This window comes from Phyllostomus hastatus, unplaced genomic scaffold (assembly GCF_019186645.2).
Source record: "Phyllostomus hastatus isolate PE091 unplaced genomic scaffold, TTU_PhHast_1.1 phas_contig_34, whole genome shotgun sequence".
Lineage (NCBI taxonomy): Eukaryota > Metazoa > Chordata > Mammalia > Chiroptera > Phyllostomidae > Phyllostomus > Phyllostomus hastatus.
In genome coordinates this window covers 67,708,819-67,723,372 of record NW_025333857.1, presented here as the reverse complement: position 1 = coordinate 67,723,372, position 14,554 = coordinate 67,708,819, and the positions used below count along the sequence as shown (strand labels likewise).

At 40.9% G+C, this 14,554-nt stretch overlaps 2 protein-coding genes across 2 annotated transcripts; both read right to left on the bottom strand.

Annotated features, from left to right (window-relative positions):
* Positions 1 to 2,420: 2,420 nt before the first annotated feature.
* LOC123819637 (olfactory receptor 1J4-like) lies at positions 2,421 to 3,373 on the bottom strand. Its single transcript, XM_045840018.1, is given in 2 exon segments — positions 2,421 to 3,311; positions 3,314 to 3,373. Coding segments are annotated over 2 exon segments (951 nt in total).
* A 9,205-nt stretch (positions 3,374 to 12,578) lies between these two features.
* Positions 12,579 to 13,547, bottom strand: LOC123819636 (olfactory receptor 1J4-like). Its single transcript, XM_045840017.1, has one exon. It carries the CDS (start codon positions 13,545 to 13,547, stop codon positions 12,579 to 12,581), a length of 969 nt encoding a protein of 322 aa, XP_045695973.1.
* Between the last annotated feature and the right edge of the window lie 1,007 nt (positions 13,548 to 14,554).

The window sequence follows — 14,554 nt, the reverse complement described above, 5'->3', positions numbered from 1 at the left end:
TGAGCCAAGACCAGCCATTCATACTGAAAGGCGCCTGTTAAGAGCCTGGATGGGCCCATAAGATTGGTGAGAGAGAGTCTCAGGAGATCTCTAGGGCAGGGCAAACAGTGTAAGGCAGGTTGATGGAGTCTCAGATATGGCACCCACATGTGAGCTCTGTGGCTTTGTGGAGGGAGGATTCAGAAAAGGGACAGTGGCCTCTGCCTGCCTTTTTTTCCTCTAAGAAAACTGTTCCCCAGCTCTCCCCTTGATGCCAGACACTTCAGTTTCTCCCAGTGTGCCACTGGTGACTCAAACTCCTAGCCCTCTGCTGCAGCCAAGAGGGAGTGAGCCCAAATCTGTATGTGTTTTCTTTAAGAGGACATGCTTGGGAGACTAGAAGTTTCTTCCCTCAAATCAATCTGCACTGATTTTTGCAGACAGAAGTTATGGAGACTTGTCTTCCTGGCCCTGGAACTCTGGGCTGGGGGCTGTTGTGGGGCTGAGGGCTGTTGTGGGACTATCTCCTGGCTCCTGAAATATTCCTCTCAAATTTTTATCCACCACATTTGCATGTGGGACCAGCCTGTTTCACATCTCCACCCATTATACTAGTCTGGATGGATATGTTTTCCTTAATTCCATAGTTGTCGGACTTCCACTCAACTCGATTCCTGACAGTTCTGAGTGATGGGTGTTCTGTAGTTTAGTTGTAATTTGATATGGTTAGGCAAGGAGGAGAGTTGTGTTTACCTATGCCAACATCTTGATCTTATTGATGATTCTTCTATGACAAGATTATCACAAATGTGACAGCCAGATGGTAATTTTTCAAATACTATGTTTTATTCCTATGTTTATTAATTGTGTTCTCTTATAAGAAGGTAGTTACCCTTATTCCCCACTCATTTGTTTTCTCTTTGTTTATTTCATTATGGACTCATGGATTTTTCTTATTATTCTCTGAGTTATAATCCAATACAATTGTTATTCATTTTGAATATCTAGGTGTGTTTATTGTTTACAAGGATTCTAAATAATTTCCTAGAGAAGTCAACTAGGGAATATATATAAAAGGAACACAAGAAGTAAAACCTTGAAAACCAAAGTCTAAAGGAATGTTTATACATGGGTGTGTATCAGGAGTGGGACAGAAAGAATGATGGATCAGAAGATAAAGATATATATATATATAAACACACACAAAAGTTTCCATCTATTTATAATTTTTAAAACCCATGAGCTCAAACTGATATCTCCAATTTTAGTTAACACCTGAGAGTCCTTTTGCAGCTTCTTCTTTTCTATGTACAGTACCTTTCCCAGGACAGCAAGGAGTCACTCCCTTCTCCTCTGTGTTTACTTGTTTGCTGAATCTTTGTATACATGGGAAGTAGTTTAGAATCTTGAACTCATACCACTGTTAATGACATGCTAAGTACAGCTTAAGACTTTGTTTCCAGTTTTTTTTTATTGTGTAGGTATATAGACAAAATTCTGGGTTCAAGAATTACTAGGGTACTTACATTATTTCCCTCTTTGGTCTGATTATGGTATTTATTTAAGATAGAGTTAGGTTCATTTGTCTTCTTGATTCTATTTTGCTTTATGCACCACCTCTTCTATTTCTCTTCTAGTGGCAAAAGACCACATGCTCATAACCAGGCTAATAATTATACTCACCTCGCATCTCTTCTGTCCACCTTCTCTGGGCAAACCACCTCATTAGGTTCTGATTTATTATTCCTGTGTTTCTTTTTGCTCAAATGGGCAGACATATGTATATTTTATTTCTCCTTAATTTTTACCAAAAGTTCAGTAGTATCAGTACCCTTTTGCACATTGCTTGTTTCCATTTTACAATATATCCAGATGATTCTCCATATTGATTCATAGATGTCTTTGCTTTTATTTTTTTGACAGTTGCCAATTACTCAATGTCATTGATGCTCTTTAGAGTTTCATGTAGGGGGTCCTAAATTTGAGATATTGGTGATGAGTCTCCCTAAATGCCACCACATTATGTATCTTAGAAGGCTAAAGTGGTCAATGTGGTGTTTTGTATATTACACATTAGTTAAAAATTAAAGAGGCAGTAAGAAGTAATCTCTTCATACAGCCCAGAAAAGAATTACAAAATAGTAATAATGTATGATTAATAAGTTGGTAGAGGGGTAATGGAATACCAAAATATATATAATTAAACAAAAGGGAGGAACACACCAGTAGCAGACCATGACGCTAAATCAGTATGTCTTCATAATACAGTGTGAAAATACATAAGCAAACACTGACATATCTCAGTGGAGAAAAAGACAAATTCATAGTAAAATTGTGCAACATGTTTTATAAAGATTTCTCATATACTCAGACACTTATCAGAGATGATGAATAAGTGAAACATATTATTTAGGAATAAAGAATTATAAATAACTTAAGTATCAAACATGACCTGGTTGATATATTAACTTTTTTAATCCTGTAGAGAAATATTCTAAGGCCTCCTTTACATCTCTGTTCCTCAGACTGTAGATGAAGGGGTTCAGCATGGGGGTAACTACCGTATACATGACCGAAGCAATTACATCTCTGGAATCCCATGATGAGGACAAAAAGTAAACACCTACAGTTGTCCCATAGAATAAACACACCACAAAGAGATGGGAGCCACAGGTAGAGAAGGCTTTCAAGAGTCTCTTAGTGGAGGGAGCCCTCAGGATGATGGTGCCTATACGGATGTATGAGCCCAAAGTAAGAGCCAAAGGCAAAAGTAAAATCATTCCTCCCTCAGTGAGAATGACCAGCTCATTGAGGGAGATGTCTGAGCAGCTGAGCTTTAGGAGCACAGTGATGTCACAGAAGAAGTGGGTGATGACATTGTCGGCACAGAAGGAGAGTCGGACCAAGAGGACAGTGTGCAACAGGGCATGGGCACATGAAGTAATCCATGAGGCAGCTGCCAGCAGCACACACAACTCATCCCTCATGATGGTGTTATAGTGTAGAGGGTGACAAATGGCCACATACCTGTCATATGCCATCATGGCAAGAAGGATATTTTCAAGACAGCCAAAAAGCATGAGAAAATACAACTGAGAAATGCATCCCACATAGGGGATGGATTGTTGCTGAGTCTGCATGTTCATCAGCATCTTAGGGACAGTGCCAGATGACAGAGAAAAGTCAGAGAAGGCCAAGTGGCTGAGGAAGAAGTACATGGGCGTGTGCAGGTGGGGGTCCAGCCTGATGAGCAGGATGATGAGCAGGTTGCCCAGCACTGTGGTCAGGTACATGCCCAGGAACAGAGAGAAGAACATCCCCCTGCTCTCCCTGGCCTGATGGGGAGCCCCAGGAGGAGGAAATTGGACACGCTGCTCTGGTTCTCAGGCCTCATGCTGCTCTTCTGTCTGCTGGAGATGAGGAAGGTTTGGGACTCTCAGAATCCTGGAAAGACAACCAGGATCATCACATCTCATACTGTAATTTTCTGGGAAATACACAACTTTTTAACTATACCCTCATTAATTTTTTGTACTAGTAAATGTGTGCATCGCTGCTGTAACCCAGTCTGGTTCCAGGAAAATAGTGGACCCAGCCAACAAGACCTCATTGCACAGAAGCAGGAGGCCTCCATCGTTTCATTCACCCATTACTTATTGAACACGGAGTGTGTCGAACCTCTACTAAGGACTGAGATGCCACAGTGAACAGGAAAAGCAAGGTCCCCATTTCTGGGAGTTTAGACCTTGATGAGCATGGAGGGGTAATTTTTACCCCAGTCCAGTGAATCCACAATTCGCTGTAGCAGAATTGGAAGATGAGCCCTGAAAACTGGGATCACTTGTGTCTGCCTTAAGTAAACATGAGACTCCAGTGCTGAGGGGATGTTCGAATTATGTGACTCTCTGCCTGTGAACCTGTGAAGTCCCACTAACCCACAGCTGTAACCTAAGGGACACTCTAGAAATTCATAGCGATTTAAAGCCACTTGATGCCACAATAGCTCCAAAACCAGAAAAGTCCACAAACTGTCTTTCATAACAGTGCTGAACAGTTTAGTGAATATCTGAGTACTGGACTGAGGACTTCACCTGTGTTCCCTAACTATATCCACTCATCAGACTTACGTTCCCAGACATTACAACCACTTCACAGCTGCAGTAAGAATTTGTGGTCTTTCACGTATTTCAGTTTTTAAAAAAGAGAATCATAAATGATACAAACTCTGTAGGCACAGAGCAGTACACTAGTGGGGAAAATGGTACACAGATGTGTATTTGTGTTTATATTATATGCAATATATAATAAATAAATGACATATATGTGTTACCATTTTCTATACCTCACAATGACCAAGTACTAGCTGCTTCATAAGTTTCAGTCTAATACATGTGTGTAATCAGCACCCATGCTCTAAACCATTTCACACAGAAACTTCCCATTTGTTGGTTAGGGGAGGCAAGCATGATATATTGTTTTAGAGCTGTAAGGACTCCAATTTGTCCAAAATTTCCTTAGTCTCCTTACTAATTGTGTTCCTTCACATTTATATACCCTGCAAGTGAGAAAAATTCTCCAATATGTTGGGAACCGCCCTGACTGGTATCAGAAGCTGAAACCCCCGACTAGGCTAAAGCTAAGGGAACGCCCTTGGAACTGTAAGCCAGCAAGGAGACAAAAGCTTATCTCCCTGGCAGGAATGCTGCTTCTGTTGCTTTATTCATGACTGAACCCCATAAAGCTTGGTCGGCTAGCCAAAGACGGATAAGATTCCCCATGGGGGGAATGACCTAAGACAGGAATGATCACTTTGGGAGGCCCCCCAAAAGCAGTACTTGGGGGGCTGCAGCCAAAGGGGGTGATGGACCCTCGCTCCTCGGCTCTGACATAGCCTAAGTTCTCAGCATCTGGGAGAAAACCTCCTTGTCTCTCAGTTGCCTTGGTTCCCTTGCTCCACCTAAGCCTGAAACAATGACAGGGTGGTGCAGCTCTGTGCTGAGAAGTGCGGATTCCCCGGGGGTGATCAGGCCTAGGAAAGAACATGTAAATTACTGTGAAACCTTCTTTGTTTAGAATGCTCTCAGTTGAATGAGAAGGATCTTAGGAGGAAGTTAGTTTGTTCCTCAAAGTCTTACAGCTCTTTTACCCCGACTCAAAATAGACCAGCAGAGTTCTTTGTTTTCTATGGTTCCTTACTTCCCCCTAATGACTTCTGTACTTTACCTGAATTATTATGCAGAATGAGCCCAATAAAAGTAGATATGGACTGTAAATCGGCGCGCTACCCACTAGGGGGCTGGCCATTTCATCCCTACTTCCCCACAGAAACTAGTCTGTCTCTGTGCATGTGTGTTTTTTCTCGCGTGTTTTTCGTCGAGCCATCCACAGCGTTCCGTGGTCACTGCTGGCCGGTGACCCACACGCAACACCAATACATACAAATTTTCATAAAATAAACAATTCCTGAAAGCCTCTGTAAGATTCACAAGGAAGTGTAAATCTTTCCACTTTATAGATATAAACTGAGGCCAAGGATTTAAATAACTTTCAAAGGTCACCATGATATGAAGGTCATTCTGCCCAATAAGTTCTCACAGCAGGATGCTTGGAATGCGTTTTGCCTTGCTGTTTAGTAACACTAAAGACTTGCAACATTCTGAGCCAAATCAGTCACACAGGTACATGAATATGACAGCAGTTCCATTTCCAGAAACAGGACGTTTTTTGGAATTTGGTTCCTCAGCTAATGGTGCCCCAAATGAAGACACTTAAAAAAAAATCGAGGTCATTGATGCAGATCACACACACACAGTGCTGAGTTGTGAATATTAGTTATCTGGTACCAAGTTCCCACCCCAAGGGAAGGAGAGCTCATAACATACACACATATACATACAAATCCTAAGAAACACACAAAAGAGACATACATCCGGACATTCATGGACCAGTCACCTGCAAACACACTCGCAATGCACATGAACACACCTCACTCATGACACACCCGGTAAAAGCTCACCACATATACACTAACACTGCACACATGTCACCAAAAACACACAAGGCCTCAAACAAAACAAACCTCACAAGAAACACACAAACAGAACATGCACCCCATGCCACACAGTCGCCACAACACGCAGCACACACCCTCCTGTCCTATTACAAATGAGGGCATGCTTCTGCCCCTTCTGACCCATCCCCTTCCTGGGGGAAGGCCATCAGCTTGGGACAGGTTAGCCTATTCAATCACCGGGGCACTCATTAAACCACCACAACATGATATGCACGTGGTAAACCACAATGCCATGCACATGGTCACGCAACACACCACTATACAGAGAAAACCAAACAATACACCCTGCTGCTCTAATACACTAGTGTGTTACCCACAGACACAGCTCACACGTGCACCAGCACATGCTGCTGAGCAGAGGTGTGACCCTTCTCTGACCTTACCTTGGCTACTCTGAGGTCAGGCATCTTCCTGTCCAGCACCAGAGCCAACAATGTCACCTCTGATGTGCAGCTGTGCTGCAAGTACTTAGGGTCCCAGGCATGAATCAGGAGTCCCTAATCACAGGCAAGAGGCTGATAACTTGGTGTACAGGGGCTAAAACAGGGCCAGGTTGGGTCTAACTCAGGAAGAGTCAGGCTGTGAGTGAGATACGTGTGCACACATGTGTGCACACAAATGCAACTACCACACAGAATGTGCACAAGCATACACAGTACCTGAAGGCTCACAGAGACACACACACAGTCATGAACTGAGAGTCTCATCCATGAATCCACCATCACACAGACAGATCTGTCCATCAGTGCAGACATCCAGCCTCTCTGACCTGTGCTGCTCTTCTTTGGTGAGTTCAGACACTTTCTGCTCCAGACTGTTGCCCAGCTCCTCAGGTTGTCCTCAGGAGTCCTAACATCAACACAAACAGAAGAAACATCTGGGGCCTTGGCACTTGTACAGACTTTCATTTTGTTTAAACAGCTCCAGAGAGATGACTTAAAAGATAACCCTTACTAATGAGAGACTGGCACCCAGTCCCCAAGCTTGTGGCTAATTTCTGCCTGCCCTTTGGGGAGCTGGGTGTCCAAGAGCCAGAGGGACTAGAGTCCTAGGGGACAGTGTCCCTGATTCCAGTGATGCCTGGAGTCCTTTCTTCTTGGGCATGTGCCAGCTGACACAAAGGATTTGTTAACTTTTCATTTGGAAATGATTTTGAAGATACTGAAATGTTATAAAAATGATGTCAAGAATTCCTGAAAAGGCCCTATGCTGATTCTCCAATGTTTGATGTTTTAGTATGTTTACCTTCTGTGTGCATACCTGTATTAATGTAAGTATTTTACAGGCTTAGGGTTTCAGCAGGTATGCCACAAAGCATGTTATTAGAAGACATGATATTAATTTTCTCATCTACTAGTGTTTGAATCCTTGATCAATTGACTATGGTGGTATGTGGCAGGTTGTCTTCTAAAGTGACTATTGTTTTAAAGTTAATATTTTCACCTGGTTATGATAAGGTATCATTTGAGTAGATATTTTGATGATATATAAACATAACATTTTCCTCATTAACATTTCAGCCACTACATTTAACATCATTGGTTATTCTTTGTTTGCTTTCCTTTTTTAAAAAATTTTATTCTTTGATTATGCTGTTACAGTTGTCCCAATTTTTCCCAATTTTGCCCCATCACCCAGCACCACCCACTCCCTCAGGCAGTCCCCACTCTGTTTTTCACACCCATGGGTCATGCATATAAATTCTTTGGCTACTCCATTTCCCTTATTTTACATCCCCATGGCTATTGTGCAACTACCTGTTTGTACTTAACTCTCTCACCTCTTCACCCATTTCCCACACTCCCCTCCCATCTGGCAATCATCAGCACACTCTCCATATCCATTATTTTGTCTCTGCTGTTTATGTTTGCCTAGTCTGTTTTGGAGATTCAGTTGTTGATAGATATGTACGTGTTTATTGGCATTTTATTGTTCATAGTTTTTCTCCTTTTCTTAAATAAATCCTTCCAACATTTCATATAGTAATGGCTTATAGATGAAGAACTCCCTTAGTTCTTTCTGTCTGGGAAGTTCTTTATCTGCCCTTGGAGTCTAAATGATAACCTTGCTGGGTAGAGCAATCTTCATTGTAGGTCCCTGCTTTTATTGACTTTGAATATTTCTTGCCTATTTCTTCTAGCCTACAAAGTGTCTTTTGAGAAATCAGTTGATAGTCTTATGGGAACTTCGTTGTAGGTAACTACCTGCTTTTCTCTTGCTGCCTTTAAGACTTTCCCTTTATATTTAACCTTTGGCATTTTAATGATGATGCACCTTAGAGTGGGCCTGTTTGCATCCATCTTGTTTGGGACTCTCTGTGCTTCTTGAACTGGCATGTCTATTTCCTTCACCAAATAACAGAAGCTCTTTTTTATTGTTTTTTTCCAAATAGATTTTCAATTTCTAGCCTTTTCTCTTCCCCCTTCTGGCACCCCAATGTGAATGTTGGAACATTTGAGGTTGATACAGAGGATCCTTACAGTATCCTTGGTTTTGTTTTTGATTCCTTTTTCTTCTTGTTGTCTTTTATTTTCTTAAGTTCCAAATCACTGATTTGATGCTCAGCTTTGTCCACTCTGCTGTTGTTTCCCTTTACATTGTTCTGTATTTTAATTTGTGTATCCTTTGTTTCTGACTGGATCTTTTTTCTTCTGTTGAAGTTCCTCCTAAGTTCCTTGAGCAGCCTTCTAAGCATTATTTTGAACTCTGCATCTGATAGAGTGCTTGTCTCCATTTTGTTTAGTTCGTTTTCTGGAGTTTTTTTCAGTTCTTTGATTTGGGCCTTGTTTCTTTGTGTACTCATTTTGTCAGCCTCCCCATGTTTGTTTCTGTGTGTTAGGTAGAGCTGCTATGACTCCCTGTCTTAGTAGAGTGGCCTAATGTTATAGGTGTCCTGTAGGGACCAATAGAACAGCTTCCCCTGTCACCCAAGCTGGGTACTCAAGGTGTGCACTTTGTGTGGACTGAGTATATTCTCTTCTTGTAGTTTAGCCTCAGTTGCTGCTGGCAGGTTAATGGGAATGCTTTATGCAGGCCAGTCACCTGCAAAGACTTACCACCATCCTCCACCTTCTGTGGAGGATCAGCTGTACAGGAGCAAGGAGATGGTGCTCTGACATGGTCTGTAGCTGTCCACTGGATGCACAGGCTCTGAGGTTTCTGATGTGGTTCAAGACAAGGTTAGCCACCTCCTGTGTTCTGCCTGAAGCTACCCTGCATTAGCTATAAAGCCATTTGAGTGGACTGCTACCTGTGCTGGGCTTGGAGTTTTCCAGGCAAAGCCAAGCTCTGAATCAAGGCTGGCTGCTGCTAGTGCCAGGCCTGGGACCACTTAGCAAGAGGTATGGAGGATGGTGGCTCACTGAGGCTGGCTGTTGCTTGTTTGAGATATTAGGAAGTTGTGAAGCATGAGTCAAGACCAGCCATTCATATGGAAAGGCCACTGTTAAGAGCCTGTGGGTCCATAAGTTGGGTGAGACTGACTCTCAGGGGATCTCTAGGGCAGGGCAAACAGTGTAAGGCAGGTTGATGGAGTCTCAGATATGGCACCCACATGTTAGCTCTGTGGCTTTGTGCAGAGAGGACTCAGAAAAGGGACAGTGGCCTCTGCCTGCCTTTTTGCCTCTAAGAAAACTGTTGCCCAGCTCTCACCTTGATGCCAACACTTGAGTTTCTCCCAGTATGCCACTGGTGCCTCTCAAACTGCTAGCCCAGTGCTGGAGCCCAGAGGGAGTGAGCCTGAATCTGTATGTGTTTTCTTTAAGAAGAAGTGCTTAGGAGTTTAGAAGTTTCTTCCCTCAACTCAATCTCCACTGATTTTTGGAAAGAGAAGGATGGAGACTTGTCTTCCTGGCCGTGAAACTCTGGGCTGGGGGCTGTTGTGGGGCTGGGACTCCTAGTTCCCGAGATATTCCTCTCAAATTTTTATCCACCACATGCAGATATTGGACGCTCCTGTTGAACAACTCTTCTTCTTATACCGGTGTAGATGGATGTGGTTTCTTTAATTCTGTAGTTGTTGGACTTCCACTCAACTCGATTCCTGAAAGTTCTGAGTGATGGGTGTTCTATACTTTAATTGCAATTTGATGTGGTTTTGCAAGGAGGAGGGCTGTGTTTACTTATGCCAACATCTTGATCTCATTAATGATTCTTATATGACAAGATTATCACAAATGTGATGGCCAGATGGTAATTTTTCAAATCCTATCTTTTTCCTATGTTTATTAATGTGTTCTCTTATAAGAAAGAAGTTACCCTTATTCCCCACTCATTTGTTTTCTCTTTGTTTATGTCATTATGGACTCATAGATTTTTGCTTATTATTCTGTGAGTTACAATCCATTACAATTGTTATTCATTTTGAATCTGTAGGTGTATTTATTGTTTACAAGGATTCTAAATAATATCAGAGAGGTCAACTAGGGAATATATATATAAAAGGAACACAATAAGTGAAACCTTGAAACCAAAGTCTAAAGGAATGTTTATACATAGGTGTGTGTCAAGAGTGGGACAGAAAGCATGAGCGATCAGAAGATAAAGATATATATATATATATATATACACACAGATGTTTCCATCTATTTATAATTTTTAAAACCCATGAGCTCGAACTGATATCTCCAATTCTAGTTAACACCCAAGAGTCCTTTGCAGCTTCTCCTTTTCTATGCATAGAACCTTTCCCATGAGAGCGAGGGGTCACTCCCTTCTCCTCAGTGTTTACTTGTTTGCTGAATCTTTGGATACATGGGAAGTAGTTCAGAATCTTGAACTCATACCACTGTTCATGACACGCTAACTACAGCTTAGGACTTTGTTTCCAGTTTTTTGTTTTTGTGAGAGTATATAGACAGACATCTGGGTTCAAGAATTACTAGGGTACTTACATTATTTCCCTCTTTAGTCTAATTATGGTATTTATTTAAGATAGAGTTAGGTTCATTTGTCTTCTTGATTCTATTTTGCTTTATGCACCACCTCTTCTATTTCTTTTCTAGTGGCAAAAGACAACATGGTCATAATCATGCTAATAATTATACTCATCTCCCATCCCTTCTGCCTACCTTCTCTTGGTAAACCACCTCATTAGTTTCTGATTTATTCTTCCTGTATTCCTTTTTGCTGAAATGGGCAGACATATGTATATTTTACTTTCCCTTAATTTTTAACAAAAGTTCAGTGTTATAAGTGCCCTTTTGCACATTGCTTGTTTCCATTTAACAATATATCCAGATGTTTCTCCATATTGATTCATAGATATCTTTGCTTTTATTTTTCACAGTTGAAAATTTCTCAATTTGATTGATGTTCTCTAGAATTTCTAGTAAGTGTCCAAAATTGAGATATTGGTGATGAATCTCCTAAATGCCACTGAAGTGCATATCTTAGAAGGCTAAAGTGGTCAATGTCCGGTTTCTATATTAAACATTACTTAAAAATTAAAAAGAAAGTAAGAAATAATCTCTGCATGCATCACGGAAAAGAATTACAAAATAGTAATAATGTATGATTAATAAGTTAGTAGAAGTGTAATGGAATATTGAAATATATATGAATATCAAAAGGGAGACAAACAAGAGAGAATAAATGTGAAGCAGGTATATCACATAGTTATAGGGAACTAATCAAATACATTATGATTACTTTAGATGTCAATAGAGAAATAGTTCCAAAAGTAACAATTGTTGCTGCACATGAAAAGAACAAAATCCAACTTCATTTACACCAGTGACAAAAGGACACCTCACTGACAATTTGGACACAGTAAAGTCTAAAGTGATGGGAAAAAAATGCCATGTAAAACCTAACATGAGAAAAGCTGCATCTTTACTACAAATACTATAGTAATACCTATATCTATATCTATATATACATCTATGTCTACAGATGTAAAGTATTGATATTAATATGAGAAGTAAATGAACTATTATTGCAGGCCCCATTCCTAGAAATATCTGTATCCAAATCTGTATCTATCTATCTATCTCTATCTGTATGTGTATCTATGTGTATAGGTATAAAATATCAATATTAATATGAGAAGTAGATGAAGTATTAATGCAGGACCCATTGTTAGAAATATCGGCTCATTTTAAACAAACTAGTGTTTTTTAAATGCATTTTTAAAAAGCCTGAGTCTCTTTGGTTGAAAATTTTGCTGTGTAGCACATGTGAATTTTCATAGTATAATTATTCTAATCATGGCTGATTGCTGTCAGCCAGCATGACATCATTGAATGTGAGTTGGGAAGACGTGTGCATAATGAACCTGAAGCTGACAAAAGCCAGCATAACAGATTCAGTTCAAAAAAGTTAGGTAAGTTCCCCAGTAGTAGACCATGACACTAAATCAGGTGTCCTCATAATACATAATAAAAATACATAAGGAAGAACTGACATATCTCAGTGGAAAAAAAGACAAATTGATAGTTAAAATTGTGCAACAGGTTTTGCAGAAGATTTTGTATATACTTTATAATAGATGATGAACAAGTGAAAAATATTGTTTAGGAATAAAAAATTATAAACAATCCAAGTAGCAAATGTGACCTCCTTGACATATGAACTTCTTTAACCCTGTTAGCACACATTCTAAGGCCTGCTTTACATCTCTGTTCCTCAGGCTGTAGATGAAGGGGTTCAGCATGGGGGTAACTACCGTATACATGACCGAAGCAATAACATCTTTGGAATCCCATGATGAGGACAAAAAGTAAATACCTGCAAGTGTCCCATAGAATAAAGACACCACAAGGAGATGGGAGCCACAGGTAGAAAAAGCTTTCAAGAGTCTCTTAGTGGAGGGAGCCTTCAGGATGATGGTCCCTATACGGATATATGAGCCCAAAATAATAGCCAAAGGCAAAAATAAAACCATTCCTCCCTCAGTGAGAAGGACCAGCTCATTGAGGGAGATGTCTGAGCAGCTGAGCTTCAGGAGTGCATTGAGGTCACAGAGGAAGTGGGTGATGACATTGTTGGCACAGAAGGAGAGTCGGACCATGGGGACAGTGTGCAACAGTGCATGGGCACATGAAGTAATCCATGAGGCACTCACCAGCAGCACACACAACTCCTCCCTCATGATGGTGTTATAGTGTAGAGGGTGACAGATGGCCACATACCTGTCATATGCCATCACTGCCAGAAGAAGATTATCAACACAACCAAAACATATATAAAAATACAACTGAGAAATACACCCTGGGTAGGAAATGAAGAAGTGATGAGTCTGCATGTTCATCAGCATCCTAGGGACAGTGACAGATGAGAAAGAGACATCAGTGAGGGCCAGGTGGCTGAGGAAGAAGTACATGGGCGTGTGCAGGCGGGAGTCCAGCCTGATGAGCAGGATGATGAGCAGGTTGCCCAGCACCGTGGTCAGGTACATGCCCAGGAACAGGGTGAAGAACACACCCTGGTGCTCTGGCAGGATGGGCAGCCCCAGGAGGAGGAACTCGGACACTCTGCTCTGGTTCTCAGGCCTCATGCTGCTCTTCTGTCTGCTGGGGACAAAGGAGGTTTGGGAATCTCAGGATCCTAGAAAGACAAGCAGGACCATCACATCTCATACTGTATTTTAATGGGAAAATCATGAAATTTTTCCCTTATTTTTTTATTGTTTACACCATTACAGTTCCCATTTTTTCTCTTTCCTGCATCCACCTACCCCACACTCCCCCACTCCCTTAGGCCATCACCACAGAATGGGTCATGCCGTGTATATTCTTTGGCTAATCACTTCACCTGCCAGGTGCCATTGACCTACAGCTGTAAACTCAGGCCCACTCCACAAATGGGTGACTGTTTAAAGCCCTTTGATGCCAGAATAGCTCTAAAACCAGAACAGTCCACAAAGTCTTCCATAATAATGCTGGCCATCCTGGGGCCATAAACACTGAGCTGTATATTAAGTTAGGGGCTTTGTCTACCTTTTATAATCCAACATCAGCCTTACATTCCCAAACTAAAATATCTTCACAACTACGGTAAGAATGGGTATTCTTTCTCGCTTATATTAGCTGGTAGGAAATAGAAACATAAAAATGATATAAATCTTACGTGCATATATAAATAGTATGTATTGCCATTTTCTATAGGTTAAAAAATATCAAATACTTTTTAATAGCCAATAATGGAATAACTTTTTATGGTGACAAGTAGTTATTTAAATGTTGAATCACCATGTTGTACACACCTGAAACTAATATTGTATTGTATGTCAACTATGATTAGAATAAAGTTAAAGGGAAAAATTATCAAATATGCAGGTCAGTCTACTCCATCTGCATGATCACAGCCGGTGCTCTTAACTACCACCCATGGACACCTCTCCCATCCTTGGTAACACCCTGGGTTACTGTAGGGTTGCAAGCAGGTCAATAGTTTCTTAGATCCCTACCTAAATAGTTCCCTCCATTTATATTGATCTGCTTTCTGATTGAGAAAAGACCATTACATTCATTATCATTTATTCAGGAATACATATTTATTGCA